At 30.8% G+C, this 15,588-nt stretch overlaps 5 protein-coding genes across 6 annotated transcripts; 1 reads left to right on the top strand and 4 right to left on the bottom strand.

Moving 5' to 3' along the window:
• Positions 1–60: 60 nt before the first annotated feature.
• On the bottom strand, positions 61–3,383 carry LOC116768837 (vacuolar protein sorting-associated protein 54). Its single transcript, XM_032659680.2, has 2 exons — positions 3,160–3,383; positions 61–3,033 (listed from the first exon to the last, which is right to left on the bottom strand). The coding sequence occupies exons 1-2, from the start codon at positions 3,252–3,254 to the stop codon at positions 477–479; spliced, it is 2,652 nt and encodes an 883-aa protein (XP_032515571.2). The 5' UTR covers positions 3,255–3,383; the 3' UTR covers positions 61–476.
• Positions 3,384–4,493: 1,110 nt separating this feature from the next.
• Positions 4,494–5,390, bottom strand: LOC116768622 (thyrostimulin alpha-2 subunit). The gene is made up of 3 exons (XM_032659375.2): positions 5,288–5,390; positions 4,884–5,050; positions 4,494–4,709 (listed from the first exon to the last, which is right to left on the bottom strand). Exons 1-3 carry the CDS (start codon positions 5,373–5,375, stop codon positions 4,617–4,619), a joined length of 348 nt encoding a protein of 115 aa, XP_032515266.1. The 5' UTR covers positions 5,376–5,390; the 3' UTR covers positions 4,494–4,616.
• Positions 5,391–6,353: 963 nt separating this feature from the next.
• LOC116768652 (tetratricopeptide repeat protein 8) lies at positions 6,354–8,860 on the top strand. Its single transcript, XM_032659427.2, has 5 exons — positions 6,354–6,655; positions 7,012–7,251; positions 7,643–8,067; positions 8,141–8,315; positions 8,623–8,860. Exons 1-5 carry the CDS (start codon positions 6,368–6,370, stop codon positions 8,752–8,754), a joined length of 1,260 nt encoding a protein of 419 aa, XP_032515318.2. The 5' UTR covers positions 6,354–6,367; the 3' UTR covers positions 8,755–8,860.
• A 1,249-nt stretch (positions 8,861–10,109) lies between these two features.
• On the bottom strand, positions 10,110–13,060 carry LOC116768599 (cytoplasmic dynein 2 light intermediate chain 1). Of its 2 annotated transcripts, XM_061527167.1 has the most exons (5): positions 12,882–13,060; positions 12,325–12,676; positions 12,176–12,192; positions 11,942–12,106; positions 10,110–11,874 (listed from the first exon to the last, which is right to left on the bottom strand). In XM_061527167.1, exons 1-5 carry the CDS (start codon positions 12,981–12,983, stop codon positions 11,692–11,694), a joined length of 819 nt encoding a protein of 272 aa, XP_061383151.1. In that variant the 5' UTR covers positions 12,984–13,060; the 3' UTR covers positions 10,110–11,691. The 2 variants fall into 2 exon arrangements, with proteins under 2 accessions (XP_061383151.1, XP_032515235.2); XM_032659344.2 differs by having other exon boundaries at positions 11,942–12,192.
• Positions 13,061–14,119: 1,059 nt separating this feature from the next.
• Positions 14,120–15,581, bottom strand: LOC116768597 (transcription initiation factor TFIID subunit 7-like). The gene has a single exon (XM_032659343.2). The coding sequence runs from the start codon at positions 15,389–15,391 to the stop codon at positions 14,252–14,254; it is 1,140 nt and encodes a 379-aa protein (XP_032515234.2). The 5' UTR covers positions 15,392–15,581; the 3' UTR covers positions 14,120–14,251.
• Between the last annotated feature and the right edge of the window lie 7 nt (positions 15,582–15,588).

Here is a 15,588-nt window from a genome sequence, read left to right on the forward strand (position 1 = left end):
TACACTAGTAATTAAAAACCGTATTAAATTCAGCAAAAAAAAAAAAAATATGAAAAAAACTTGCATTAAAAGCATGCACCATAATATATTTAACATATTTATTAATTGTATGCAACCTATAAATAATAGAAATATTACTTTATTTACAAACAATCCTTTTAAAATATATCACACAAACTTTTATAGTAAATACCTAATATTTGAGATTATTCTAGTATAAATTATAATCTAAGGAATGTAACATTTCATATGCAATCTGGTCAACATAATAAACTTTCTCAGTCTATGTAATAACTGCACTTATTCTTCGGGGATATTAATTACCGTTTTTCAAGCATTAAGGGTGTGAATTAAAGAAATCTTTGGCCATAAGAATGTGACATTTAGAATAATATCTGCAGACTTGACAGTTGTTTTCATATATTTATCAAATAATTATGGACAAATACAAAGCAATGTGCCCTTAACCTATGAATTTAATGTAACCAAATATCATATAAAATATTATCCTCAGGATCGTTTTCATTGATCACTCTTAATGTTTTGAGGGTTTGTAAATAAAAAGTTAATTCAGAAGTCACAACACCGTGCTGGGGGCTACCGTTCGCAACTATGTTCATTTTGCTTAATTGTTCTCGTAATTTGTCTTTAAAATTGTCGTGTACTTTCATGTAAATATTTCGGATTTGTTCTAAAGGTAAAATATCTATGAGAGCTTCATGCAGTTTGACCAAGTGTTTAGAAATGTTACGGAATGTCTGCGAAGGTACTGGAGGCTTAGCTTCCCAGCCAACTAACTGAGAACTCAACATGTTGCTCACTATGAAACAGATTTTGCTCTCAATTTCCTTCTTATGACCAATTATGTCACTCTCAATGCTGTTAAATCCACCGAGGGACAAATCTTTGGAGCTATTTTCTTCTAATAATTTTTTTATTAATGGTAAAAGCCAAAGTATTACTTGAAGTGATCTAGACACTAAAGCTAAATTTGATGTAGAAATTGTTTTTAATCCAGCACTCTGTATAGCTCCAGCACCCAAAACCAACTGGCAACATCGAGAATTAAACAATCTCATCAATTCTAACATACAATGAACTAAATATTGAACAATATCTGGAGACTGTTTTATTGCGTCACAGTACTCAAGTAGAATTTTTATCAAAAGTTGCACTGTCGCAACGACAGCATAGCTCTCCTTATCTATAATTAAATATTTACCATCAGCCTTGCCACTTTCGTAATTAAGTGTTGAAGGTATTTCCCCAATTTCACATATTTTGTTTATTACACTCTGTAACTCATATGGTACATCAGCAATTTTCCATCTCTCACTGTTAAGAGCTGTGGTCAGTTGTACCCGTCTATCAGAATGCAAATTTTGAATATATTTCATAGCAAAACTTCTTAACGCCAATTTCATTGAATTACTGTAGTGTCCTGTTATATTTTCGCACTCCTTTGAAAAGTCTTCTATTAGCTTTGATAATTTTGATAGTTGTGTTAAATCTGTGAAAACGTAGTCTCTATCCGTCTTAGTTACAATGAGATTGGCACATTTTTCGTTGCTGTAGTCAGACAGTGAGATAATAAGTTTTTTAATTTTATCCTCAATTAATAAAAGCTCATCCTGTGTCCATATATCTTCACTATCATTTCCTGTGATGTCACTCATTTGACTGACATCCAATATTAAATTACACAAAGATAAAATTCTTCTAAATAAATTAACTATATTGGGAGTGACTTTCTGAAGAAAGATGATACCTTCGTTACAAAGCAACCATGTGTCTGTATTAGATCCCCTTAATACTATTTCTGTACTACCATCTCTATCTGATATTATTTCTATGACACATTGTTTTATAGTCGTTTGAATTGAAGTCATTGCTTCTGTTTTGAATATGTCTAGAAAATCAAATTCTTTCAAACGGAGTATACCAGATACAATGGACACAATTTTATCTCTTTCTGGTAAATCAGCAGTATCTTTTAGAGGTCTGTTTATGTCAGCAATAATAAATCTTAGAAATTCATTGCTTAACATCTTGTGTATCAACCTTTTCATCTCTGTCAGCTGTGGTGATAAATGTCTGAAGGCTTGTATACCCGATAATCTTGTCGATAGAACTCTTTGTGTAGAGCTTATTAAGTCAAGAGCAGCAACATAGTCTGAAGTACTTAAAAGAAGTTGAATCATAGGTTGGGTTTGCTGCACTGTTCCCATTAACTTCAAGAGTTCATGAACATTGTTAAGGTTTTTGTTGATTCTAGTGAGGCTTATTAATTTTAAAGGACTATCAGTTAAATTCTCTTTAACATCTTTTATATCCCTCCTTGTATTTTGAACTGTTCTAACGGCTCTCGCCATCTGTTCCATGATAGTGTCATGAGAAAGCATAGCATGGAAAAAGGCATCAGATTTCTGCGCTACCTGTTTTGATATCTTCATTTCAATTATATCAAGGTATGTACTCAAAGTTTCTTGGAGTGACCTTATGGTGCTATTTATGTCCTGTGTGTTTGATAACCCAGGAAAAACTTTACTGAAGTTTTGAGGGTCATTAAGAGCTAAAGATTGCTCATAAAAGATGCTAGGAATCTCACAAACTGTTTCCACTACTGGTGTTTTACTTTTAGCTGGTAGAGTCTCTTTAAGTTGTCGGTGCCTTTTAAATCTTTTTGATATTTTTTTACAGTATGATTCAAAGTGAGCCAGAGTTATAACTGGCAAATATGGACTAGGATATATATCTACCTTATCAGTAAAGCTGTCACCCCATGTTTTAGTAAAAAAATTGTTCTGCTTGCCTCTGTTTGGATCATTCAATACTGCAGGCAAGTTTTGTGATGAGGAATAGAATGTCCAGTCATCATTTATACTATTTTTATAAAGGTGGTGTTGTCTAATGTGGTACTTAAATCCTGCTTTTCGTAAATCACCAAATTGCAATGCTGAACAAATGCCATTCTGCCCATATTGGCATAGTACGATGGAACCCTCTTTAATACTGTGTTTTTCGTGTATGTGCCTGGAATAAAATATATTTTTCTATTAATGTCTCATACAATTATAAATTTAAGGGATTTGTATATTTACAATTTAATATACACAAAATACATAATAATACCAACTAAATGAAAAATAAAACAATTACCTTTCGAATTCCGTGGCAGAGTTGAACAGAAGGTTTGGGCAATGAACACAGTTTTGCCATGCTGGCGTCTTATTTGTGGTATTCTTGTCCTCCATAACATCTTTATTTAAATTTTTAGATTATATTTTATAATATAATTTTAGATATCATCTGAATATTAAATTAAAGTAGGGGACGAAAGAATACATGGTATTGATAAAAAGTACATAGGCCGTCAATGTGACTTTAATATTGTCCATAATTGACATTTGACAACTACACGTCACATAATGTGCTTAAATTCTTGAGGCACGGATTCCGGTTTTTTCTTTAATAACTTAAATTTATTAGTCTACTAGATAGTAGCGACTTAATAAAAACATAATTTAATGAGCAACATTTTATAATCAAGACTCAAAACTACATTGTTAACGTTATTTTCATATAATAACATTGTTCAAGTACAAGAAAATACACATAACTAAATATTTAGTTCTTATAAAAATAGGCTTTTATTAAAATTTCTCTTTGTATAAAAAGAAAATATAGCCGTATTATTTCTTTAAAGAGTTAAATATGTAAAATAATTATTAGAAAATAATTATATCCTATGAAATAAATAAAATATAATAATTTTAATTGAATATAGAATAAGATATATTTTCCTACTGATAAAAATGTTTATATTAACATTAAGATTATTTAATTTTTTTAAGTTTTATGTCCAAATCTATTTGACGTAAGTTAAACTTTAATTCACAAAATTTCAAATAAATTATCCTTAATTTTTCTCTCTAATTTCATCATAAGTAATAAAGTCCAAAAGCTATCTTAAGTGTTTTTATTTTCGATATATATTTTGAAATGCTATTATGCGATAGAAAATTTTAAGGTTTTTGCTCTAGGTATAAAAATTATATTTTTTGACACATTAGGACTTCTAGTCGATATATTTAGTTTATAATTTAACAATTGTAATAATAGATATTGCGTGTAACTCGCATTATTGAAATTGTTTATTGTACCTGATAGAAAAACTACAACATCTTTGAAGTGTACTGTGTGTAGTGTAAGCACATGTATGTTTTTTATTATTTAAAAATGCAAAGTATACATAAGTGCCTTTATTAAAAAGGTTTCTTAATTAATAAAATCATCATTTAGTAATAAGTCATCATCTCTTGGTAAAATTTCATTTTATGGCAAAAATATTTATTTAGTATTAGGTATTTCTAATTAATCAATTTCTTTTAATTTATTTATTAGTTTTATTTTTTTATTGACTGCTATTAACAACTATTGATATAAGATGTGAATAAATAAAATGTTGCAACATAGTTATCCGATATGTTTTATTTATATAAATAATTTATTTACAAAAACGCAAGTTACATTTTACAACACTACCTTAAATTGTTGCGACCAATGCATTTTAACAAATGAACATGTAATACTATATTGGCATTATATGAAAGTATTTATTCTTTTTGACAATGGTAGCAGGCACAGGTAACAGCGGATTTAAATACTAAATTTCTCTCTCCGTCCAAGCATAGCACTTTCACTGGGATCTGAAACACGAAAGGATTTTCATTGAAATTTATAAAACTTAATGAAGAAAACCATAACGAGAAGGAATTGAAACGTGTCTCTAATTGGTCGACAATATTTTAGGAAATTATACCCAACTAAGTTACATTTATAAAAATACATTCTATTATTAATTTAACGTCATCAATACTTACGTCTTCCGATTCCATAATATTGCAGCATTGTCCCAGCGAAGTAACGGGATGTCTTTTGAAGCCAAGCATAATGCTGGGTAGTGAATACGATTCGCAATAACCACGGCAGGCGTTTGTTGTTATTTTAAATTCAACACAATCCGGGATACTAATACTTCTTGTATGACCTTATTAAAAAAAAAAACAAAACATTTGAAATAAACTATTTAGATATCTAAAATTATAAGATTTATTACTTCCTTATTTCATAGCAATCCTAAAATATTTTAAAAGTAATCTTACAATAACATTACAAATAGCTGATAGCTAACAAACACAAACAAACAGAAAGTAAAATTTTAATTATGCTGTCATATTATAATTTTAATATGAAACTTATCACTCCATTCTTAAAAAATACGAACCCTGTCTGTGGCAACCAGGTTTTTTGTAACTTTGTGCAACGAGTAAATGACTAAGGGTTAAAAGTAAAATAAAATTTCGAAGGAACATCTTAGTAATATTCGACTCCTGATTTGCGAATGAGACAACGATGAAGATGTTGCCTTTTTTATTCGTCCAAAAGAAAGCTTATACAGTGGTTGCAAACCATTTCTTCTTCTTTTTTTTTTTTAAGGAAGATCTAATGCGTACTGAATATTTTTGAGCTATATTGGAGTTTTTGTTTAGAATGTTAGTTGACTAAAATATTTAAATAAAAATGATAAGCTAAAATAATAAAAAGAGCTTTTAATTAGTAGCTATGTAAGTCTTACTATTATGTTCTTTAACAGTGTCAAATTATCTTTTAAAAATCTACTCTTGGAGAAATGAATGAAACTGTTGTTTAACTCTGATATATTCCGAAAAAATTAAATGTTTTTTCAGCACATTAAACAAAGGCTAAAGTGTTCTGACCTGAAAGATTTAAATGGACTGTTAGTAATGAATGTTATTTACTTACATTGTCATACTTCTTCGGAATATTTCAAGTAAGTATTAAATTACTTAACTCAAGAACATTTATTTTATTATACACCTAATGTACCGAGGTATTGTATATGTATATAGAATTTTCTTAAGGTATTTGAATATTCACTTTATTTCAATTAGTTTAAATGATTTCTTGGAATAAGGAAAGGAAGAAATAGAATAATAATAAAGTATTTTTTGTAATTAGATTTATTTGTAGATCTTTTAACACTATTTTAGATTGCACGAGGCGTTATAAAATAGTTTGATAAATTAAAATCATTAGTTTGCTCATTTTTTGTTTAAATATTAATACACGTGGGGATATTATATACCTAATGTTTACAAATTTTGTAAAATAAATGGTAGAAATTAATCATTAAAAGAAAATTTTAAACTTAAAAAACAATAGTTTAGCTAATTGTTGTTTAAATTAAGGAAATATGCAGCAATCTGTTCGTTGCTCAGCAACGAATCCAAAACATACATTAGCAAGTGCGCCTAAACCCTACTTTGTGATTAGAATATTAACGATGGCTAAACATATGGAGTACAAAATCTTAAATCTTTATAAAACTAGACAATATGATAAATGTCTTAAGTTATGCGACATAGTCCTGCAGGAGAAAACTGATAGAATGTTAGAGTACATACGAATGCGTGCTATGACTATTCAGGCAAAAATTGCTGGTAATGGGTATGAAGAAGTAAATTACTATCCTCAACGGGACGAACTGACATCTACCACAGTCGCCAAAACACCAAGACCAGGGACATCATTTCAAAGAAACGTTAAAACTGCCCAAGTTGATGCTAACCTAGTGAGTAAAAGTATTAAAACTATTATAAAAAAAAAATACGCGTCCAAAATGGTTACTTGTAAAATATTTGAAAGGACTTTCACATCAAAGTATAGTCATATAATAAACTCTGGTGGTACCACGTATTTACGAGGAAAGAGGTTTCTGTGATTTCTATTTTAATCGATTTAATAAACTAAAAAAAACAACTAAAACTTTAGGTTTCGACATATATTATTATATAATATATTAGTACGACTAGTAGGTAGCTAAAAGAGACAGCACAGGGATACATGGAATGAGAAGGTGTAATTGTTTAATTTTAAGTAGAAAAAAATATACGTGACTTTATTTCATATTTTTTTGTTTTTTGTCAGGATCCAAGGACATATACCCAGAGAGCTACATTAAATACATCCCGAACTCGAACAGCCCGATCAGTTCTTAATACTGCATCAAGGGCTTCCAGAGCTGCTACGGCAATTGCTGGAGGAACAACGTTCACCTTAGACGCTCCTGTCACTCTAAGATTCCTCAACAAGGATGACAAATTGTTTCTTCCCGCTGCTAAGACTTTATTTGAATATATTTATTATTGTGAAAGCGACGTGCGAAAGGTTTGTTATTAATTTGTATTTTGGTAAAGATTCTTTATTGAACTTATAGTTTTAAATTAATTGATTAGATTTAAAGAGAATTACTGAACAATTAGGGTATATTGGCAGACGTGGATACACAAATATGAGGAATAGGTATTGGTTGTAGTTATCTTTATTTTAGTTATTATTTTTCTTAAGACAATTAACACTAAGATTTGTTTTTCTATACCCAAAAAAGTGAAAGGCGTTGGCTCGTTGGTTTTTTAAAGTTTCTAGAATTTTCATTCCACTTTCTACTTTTAAATTTTAGTGGATTTTAGAATTGCTTCAATGTGACTGATAGCATTTCCTTGAGATTTTCTTCATGTATTCTATGTACATATTGAATATATTAAAGTAAAATTTATAGGCCATGGAGGTTGCATTTCAAGCTCAAAAAATGGATGATACAAATGATTGGTGGTGGAAGTTTTCTCTTGCCCGTTGTTATGAGACACTTGGAATGTATAGAAATGTGGAAGAATGTTTAAGAATGGCGTTGAAACAGACAAAACATATTTCAATATATCTAAGATTGATTGCTATGTACGTTGGTCTAGAACAACCGCTTCCCGCTCTTGAAGTTTGCAAACAGGGTTTGTCAGTATTTCACGAGTATACTCCACTCTTATTGGAACAAGCACGAATACATGAGAAAATGGGCAATAATGCTGTAGCTGTTAAGTACTACAGAATTGTTGCAACGGAAGATCCCACTAACATGGAGGCAATTGCTAATATCGCGATGTACAATTTTTACAATGACCAGCCAGAAATTGCTTTACGATATTACAGGTAAAAATATGTACGATTGCATAAAATGCATAATTGCAAATGTCAAGATAATTAATTGTATACCATCTTTTAGGAGACTATTAGCTACAACACCAGTAGGTCCCGAAATTTACAATAATCTTGGACTGTGTTGTCTATACTGCAATCAGTGGGATCTGATAATTCCTTGTTTTAGACAGGCTCTGTATCATTTTACTAATCCAGAGTCCCGATCTACTATATGGTTCAACCTGGCCCACGTTGCTTTGGTAAGTTACATACTTAATTTATCAATTTATATATTTAATAGATAACCTGTTGATTAATTGAAATGTTTACGAAAAAAAGAATAGAAGTCCACATTTATGAAAACTTTTAATATTCACATAAGTCATAACTCGAGTATGTTTTGTTTATGTTGTGACAAAAACATTTGTCCCGACTTCATGCGAAAATGTTTACTGCATTTTTATTAAAATGTTCTCTTGAAAATATTAAAAACATATCTGAGAGTTTCAAACAAATTTATGTTTAAACTGATAAAAATTGTAAGGTAACGAAAAATATTCTTTTTAGTCTACAGGGGACTTGACTCTGGCTCGACGATGTCTACTGGCCAGTCTCGCTATATCAGAACATGGAGTCTCTAGGAGAGCTCTGTGGGCCTTAGACAAACGAATCAGAGCACTTAAATCCAGAATAGATTAAGTGGTTCGGGTTTGTAAAGTCTTAATGAACAACTTGATGTATAGACTTGAAGAAGAAGAGTCGAACATAACGAGAATTACATATATTGGCTTTGTATAACGTATGATAAATTATAATAGAGATATGTATTTATTTATAATAGAGATATGTATTTAGATTATTGTGTTTCACCTTATTTATTTTTATATATACTCTATATAGATGTATGGTGAATTTGTAATGTACAATAGACCTTGTGTAATGAGATCTAAGCCTTTCGCGAGTTTTATTCATTTAAATGAAAGTAATATTTTTCGGATATACTGCGCATGCTTTATTTTTTGTTAAAACTACATGCTCCCGATGTTTCGGTTACTTTTCAGCAACCGTGATCACGGGCAATTCGTCTGCCGTGTTTCATTTAAATTGTTTACCTTGTTTAATTCCTGAAATAAAATAATTTTAAGGTACCTAATATTAGTACCAGAAACTTCAGTATATTAAAAGACAAACAAAACTGTATGAAGTCTTATACGATTTTCAGACATTCTGTGTCATCAGTATAATAAATAAATATACTTAATTATAAAGAATTCGATAAATTTGAGTAAATTTTCATTTACTTTGCTCTTGGTTAATGTTTTCATGTAAAAATAATCCCTAAACGACGAGGCTGTAATGTGTTTCATTTATTTATTTTTTTACATTGGTGTTGAATTATAAAAATGTTGTAAAGAAAATATTTTAGTTCAAAATATCCAGACAAGTACATCTACATAAAAATTATAGTAAGGTTTTTTCGAAACTATATAATATAAAATTATATAACATATTATTTTATATTTATCATCATCATCAGCCTATCGAAGCCCACTGCTGAGCAAAGGCCTCTTCTCACATGGAGAAGGCTAGATCATTAATCGCCACGCTTGCTCAAGACGGGTTGGCGATTTCAATCTTATAATTAGAAATTACAAGACCAGGTTTCCTCACGATGTTTTCCTTCACCGTTTGTCAGTGGTGTCTAAATACTCTTAGAAAGTACATATGATTCGAAAGATCACATTGGTACTTGCCAGGTTTCGAACCCGCGCCTTCACGTATGAAAGGCGGGCCTTTTAACCTCCAGGCCATCACGATTTAATAATTTAGTTTGCTTCTAATTTGTTACTTTTAAATTTTATGTTCAATTTGAGACAATAAAACAAATTAATATTTTACTTAAAAATAAAATAAAAAGGTTTCAGTATTTATATTTCGCAGTATTTTTTTTTCACTGTACTGAAAGTTCTATTATCATTATCTTCCCTGTTATAGGATTTTTCTTTGTGTTCGTTCATTAAAAAAGATCTAAATAAAAAGCAACCATATTAAGTTTAAAAAAATATAATTTACACATACATTTCAACGGCCAAATGATATAAAATATAAGTATTTAGACAGAGAGAGTCTCAAAAAGTAAGATAAATTATATACTATACTATATGTATATTAAATGAAAAAAATTGCAGTGGGACAAAAAAAAATGTAATCAGCATACTAAGAATATATGTATAATCAAAAAAATATCTAAACATAACAACCTTCAAGAGAATCAGGATTAGAATACTTAATAATTAATGTAAGACAATGAGTGCGTCCAGCATCGTCTGGAAATGTAAGCATTGCAATTATAACATAATATTAATGTTTTGAACTATATAATATTATAAAAATAAACACCTTTTAAAAGTAATCACTCTGTTATCAGAATTATACGAGAACACTAATCAATATATGATTTACACAACCGAACGCCTAATTTACATTCAACATGTGTTGATCATCAAGTGTTTTTTGTTATACATACACCGGTTTTCATAGATTTTTTTTTATCTATAACCAGTATCATATTTGTTTATAGTGAAACCACTAAGATGTGATGGATTATAGCTGCAAGCCCTATTGTTATTGTCTTTGACAGCGTCATCAGGAAGGTTGAGTGGTCCGAATCGGACCTGCCTTTAAATATGGGTCTGACGGCTCAGGAAGTACGTCCCTTCTATGAATGCCTCAAAGAGGCAACACTTCAGCTTAAGACGTTGTTCAAGGGAATGTTGCGACGGGGGGTGTAACAGTGTGCTATCTTCGGACGGCAGAACTCCAGAGTATTATTGATGAGAGAGCCAGTATACTTATCACAACTTTGCATCGTCACACTATACTGTGCGAAGATTTATATATAAAAAGCCTTAAAATATCCATTGGTGGCGTGATGATGTAAATATAATGGAACTATCTCTCAAGGCAAGATTTTCATTTTATTACAGGAGATGGCACTAATTCAATTCAATGTTAAGCTTATATTAAAGTGTTTGACGGAGATACAAAATAAATAAGATATTAAATATATACGTACATTTAACCAACATCCCTAAAGATCATGCCATCAAGGTCAACAAGTATTACGAGCTCACTAACAAACACACTAAGAAAATGTTCGTTGTAAATTTGTACGCGGTAGAAGTAGGAGCGAGAGGTATAACAGCCAAATCTCTCTACAACCTTCTAAAAGACTTAAGCCTGCCAAGAACTAACATCAGTTCATTGTTGGAACGTGCGTCGAAGGCAGCCCTAGCAGGTTTGTTTCAAATTTGGTTAGGTAGAGAGCGGAGCTTGGACAGTGGAGGTGAGTGTTTAACGCGCGGTAGATAGGGGTCCCTTAAACCTACACCTGGGTCGCAAGTCCCGGGCACTGTTGAAGCTCCTCTCCCTGCAACGCAATGGACCCGGCAATTTCGTCTCATATCAAATGTATAATTATTAATGTTCATATTTTAATTTGTTTATCGGTTCAAAAAGTTATTTTTAGTAATTTCAAAGGCGTCAAGCGAGTACACGGCCTCCCTGATGGAGGTAGTTAAAGTCGCTCATGAACATCCGCAACATAGTTTTCCGGATGCATTGCCACCCTTGATTTTAATTAATTAACATTAAATATTCGTTTAGAGCTGGATCAAAATGCTCCATATTACGGAGCTCGTCGTATTTTAGAGTCGCGAGCGAGTCCAGGATAGGTTCTGGATGGCTGCGTTGTAACGGCTTAACTTCCTGATTTATATCCATTTCGGGAGTAATACGGGATATGTGACGCTGTTTTATCTGAAAGGTATTAGGAATTTATATAAATTAGGATTAAAGAATATATTGTTTTTACGTATTGTTTTACTTGGTCCAGTGTAGACTGAGGAATTCCTATATTTTCCCAAGTGTCTTGGCCCTTAGAGATGCTTAAAGGCTTAGAATAATTTGTATTCTTTTCTTTCAATGAAACTCCATTTCCAAATCCCATGTTAAAGAACATCTCTTTAGCTCGTCGTACCAATTGCGGTTCCTTTGAAGAATAGAACAACAAATTTCCGTTGGATATGAGTGCAAAACTCCTCATTGTCGTACTGATTACCTTCTTAATTTCACTATCTGTAAATTAGTAACAAAATATTGGTTTAATTTTTTCACATTTAATATGTCATTTGAAAAAAATCTTATTTCAATAAAATTATATTGACATATCTATTTATGTGTTATATAAAAGCTCATATAAATCATTACCATAATTTTTGAAAATATCATATTTTCCTCCGATTATTACTAACTCGGGATGATAATCTGAATCAGAATAGTTTTCTTTCATTGCTTGATAACACGTTTCTAGCACATTCCATATGGTTTTAATCTTGCTCAAGTCCACCATAATACAGAAATAGAACTTTCCTTTAATAGGAACTGATATTAGGACACTGTGCAACATCTCTAATTTACCACCGTATTCCCAAACATGACAAATTGTCTTATCCATGCCAGGCTTTTGAGATGATTTTCTGCCAAAAGAATATTCTAATACTAAAGTCTCTCGTGGAGTCTCAGATTTTTCCAGAAAACTGTACAATAGATGTGACTTGCCCTAAAATTCATAATCACTAACAAATTTGATGGTCATACAGAAAATGTTATCAACAAATGATCAAAGACGCAATAATATTCATATTTTAATAATAATTTTAAACTAAACAGAGTATTATTTATAAGTTAATACTGTAAAATTAAATCCAAACAATGTTATAATTTATAGCATCTCTTTAATTATTTGTATACAATTCGATACTCACTGCAGACTTACTACCAACCAAAATTATAGTGCGTGCAGTATCTTCGTTCGCATCTTTTAAAGTTTTGTTAACTATTTCCACAGCTAAATCTGGTATAGACATAATGTAATTGCAATTACCGGCAAGACAAAAATAAAATTTGCTAGAATTTAATTAGGTTTGTATTTGTGACACTTATAATGTTTTGCATTGGTTGCATAGCAACGACGTGTTTATAAATATAGGGTATTATATAGACTTTTCATTAGATCTGGGTTCCGTATTGCAATACCTTTGTGTTGGAACGCTTTCTACTTTAAACGTAATATTTGGTATTGCTTGTAACTTTGGTACAAATAAGTATTATTTAGTAAATAATACTCATTTAATAGATAAATGTGATTAATAAGTGAAATACTGCCTTTATCATTATATTGACCGTAACTGCAGATACATTTAAAAGCTCATTTTCCTAATAGACTTAAAATATGCTATGACTATAAAAAAATTCTGATGTAAGTAGTAATTGATCATGACATTAAGAACTGTCTGTGTACCTGTACTTGCACTACCAGCGGAAAAAAAGTAATCAAATATCCATGGGGCAGTAATTACAAACGTATGGTTCGAAAAACTGTATTTGAAATGAATTTAATGTATTCAACTTTTGTAGACAAAGAATGTCTTATGATTTGTAATATTGTCATAAAAGAAGCAAGCAAGCACAGACGAGAGAAATAAATAGTAGTTAGTTTGAAAACACTAAAGCGATTTCTAAAATTTTGACATAAGTCATAAAGTATAGATAAAAAATAAATTTTATGTAAGTCAAATATATAGTTTAATTTTTATATTTTGCACATGTTTCGTTACTTTACTTTTATTTCGGTCGCGTATAAAAAAACTATATACTTGTTAGATATGTTATTGGCACCTATGGGCAACTAGGAATCCCTTGATATTTCAAAATTTTTTCTGGCAAGATAGTAGGTACATAAATGAATTTATTAGCAGAGTTCGGACCATTTTCAAAGACCGAATATGTCCTTTTAAAATATGATGACGACACTTTTTAAATATAGTGCTCTTATGAAAGATAGTAAAAGTTTAAAAAATGTAAAAAATATTTTTGTCTGTAACTGGTAATCAGATTTGAAATATATATTTTTTATCATAGGGAAAAATTAATAAATTTAATCGTAACCAGACTTCAAGACAATGTGTCATAGGAAAGCATGTTTATATAAATAAAAATCATATCATTTAAATACATTTAATCAACTACTAATGTTACATTTTATTTTGGCATCTGGAATATTAAGGAATATATAATAACATTGTAATGGTAACTATTAAAATAGTAATTAAATAATTATAATTAAATGTAGAAATTATTTTAAATGAGATTTTAATCTGTTGTATTCAACTTCTTTAGTAATTATCTCCTTGTTAAGGGTTTTCAGGATATCTTGGAACCGTTGCCTTAATGTCATATTCTCCATACCAGCTATTTCTAGTTGTGTCCTTTGCCTTCTCTGTTTGAGTTCTTCTAGTTCAGTAAAAAGCTCTTGCATTTTGAAACTGGAAGAAGTGTTGGGATAACTGCTTGAAGATTGCTCTCCACTTTGCTTGCTATCATACTTAGTTGACTGATTCCTGTTAGCTGATGACATCTTTGGTGGAGATTCAAACATTTCAGATTTAAATTGTGTAGCAAAACTAGATCCCTTAGAAATGTCTCCGGCATTTATAGAATTGTTTTCGGACAAGGGTTCTTCATAGAATGACAACCTGCTATCTTCTACATCAACACTGATATTTTCTTCTTCAACATCACTGTCACTTAAAGCATCACCAAAAATATCTTCAACTTTAGATGGCTGATTAGTTTTGGGAGTGGTGTGTGTAGTATCTTTCTTGCTCTTGCCTTTCTCCACTTTAGGCAATGTAGCCTCGTTTTTAGAGACTTTAGGAGTTTCATCTTCCTCTTTTATTACTTCCCAAGTGAAACTAACAGCTTCATTATCAGCTCTTAATAGTCTTTTAACCTCTTTTTCTATCTCAGGTCCTTCTGTACATTTCTTTCTTAGTGTTTTCCTGAAGCGCCTTTTTCGAACATTTTTAGTTGGTGGAGTAATTCCATGAGCCCAAAGAAATTTCTTGTCTACTTTCAAGGGATCTTTCTTTTTATTTTTGGTTGGTGATTCTTCTTCAGTGCAAGAATCTGCTTCTTCTTTACATATCATCAATTGGCAGAGGTCAGCAGTTTTATATAAACTTTTCCTGTCAATGGTCTTCCAGGACTCTACTATGGTAGGTAAATCGACAATTTTAGCATGTAGCACCCATTGGTCAAATCTTACTTCTCCATGTCGCATATCGTTTTCTATTTGAATCGTAAGTCTATTCTTAAAATTTTCTCCTGATTTAATTAATTCACTCAAAGCCTTTCCGGGCGTTTCTGGCATTCTCATAATGAATTGAGTTTCTAATTCTACAGGGTAATCGGGATCTCGTTTTTCACGATTCATGTTTTATAAATAAATAGGTTCATAAAATTGTATTATATTTTTCAATAAAAGGAGTCCTATCGAAATGTTCGCTTATTGATTTATTGATACCTACAGGCTACAACACCTTATTCTTGAATCACAGCCTGAACACTGGCTGCGAGCTTCGAGTTTCGACTACCAAAGTCATAAAACTCTTTTATTGACGTTTATGCAGC

This window comes from Danaus plexippus, chromosome 4 (genome assembly GCF_018135715.1).
Source record: "Danaus plexippus chromosome 4, MEX_DaPlex, whole genome shotgun sequence".
Lineage (NCBI taxonomy): Eukaryota > Metazoa > Arthropoda > Insecta > Lepidoptera > Nymphalidae > Danaus > Danaus plexippus.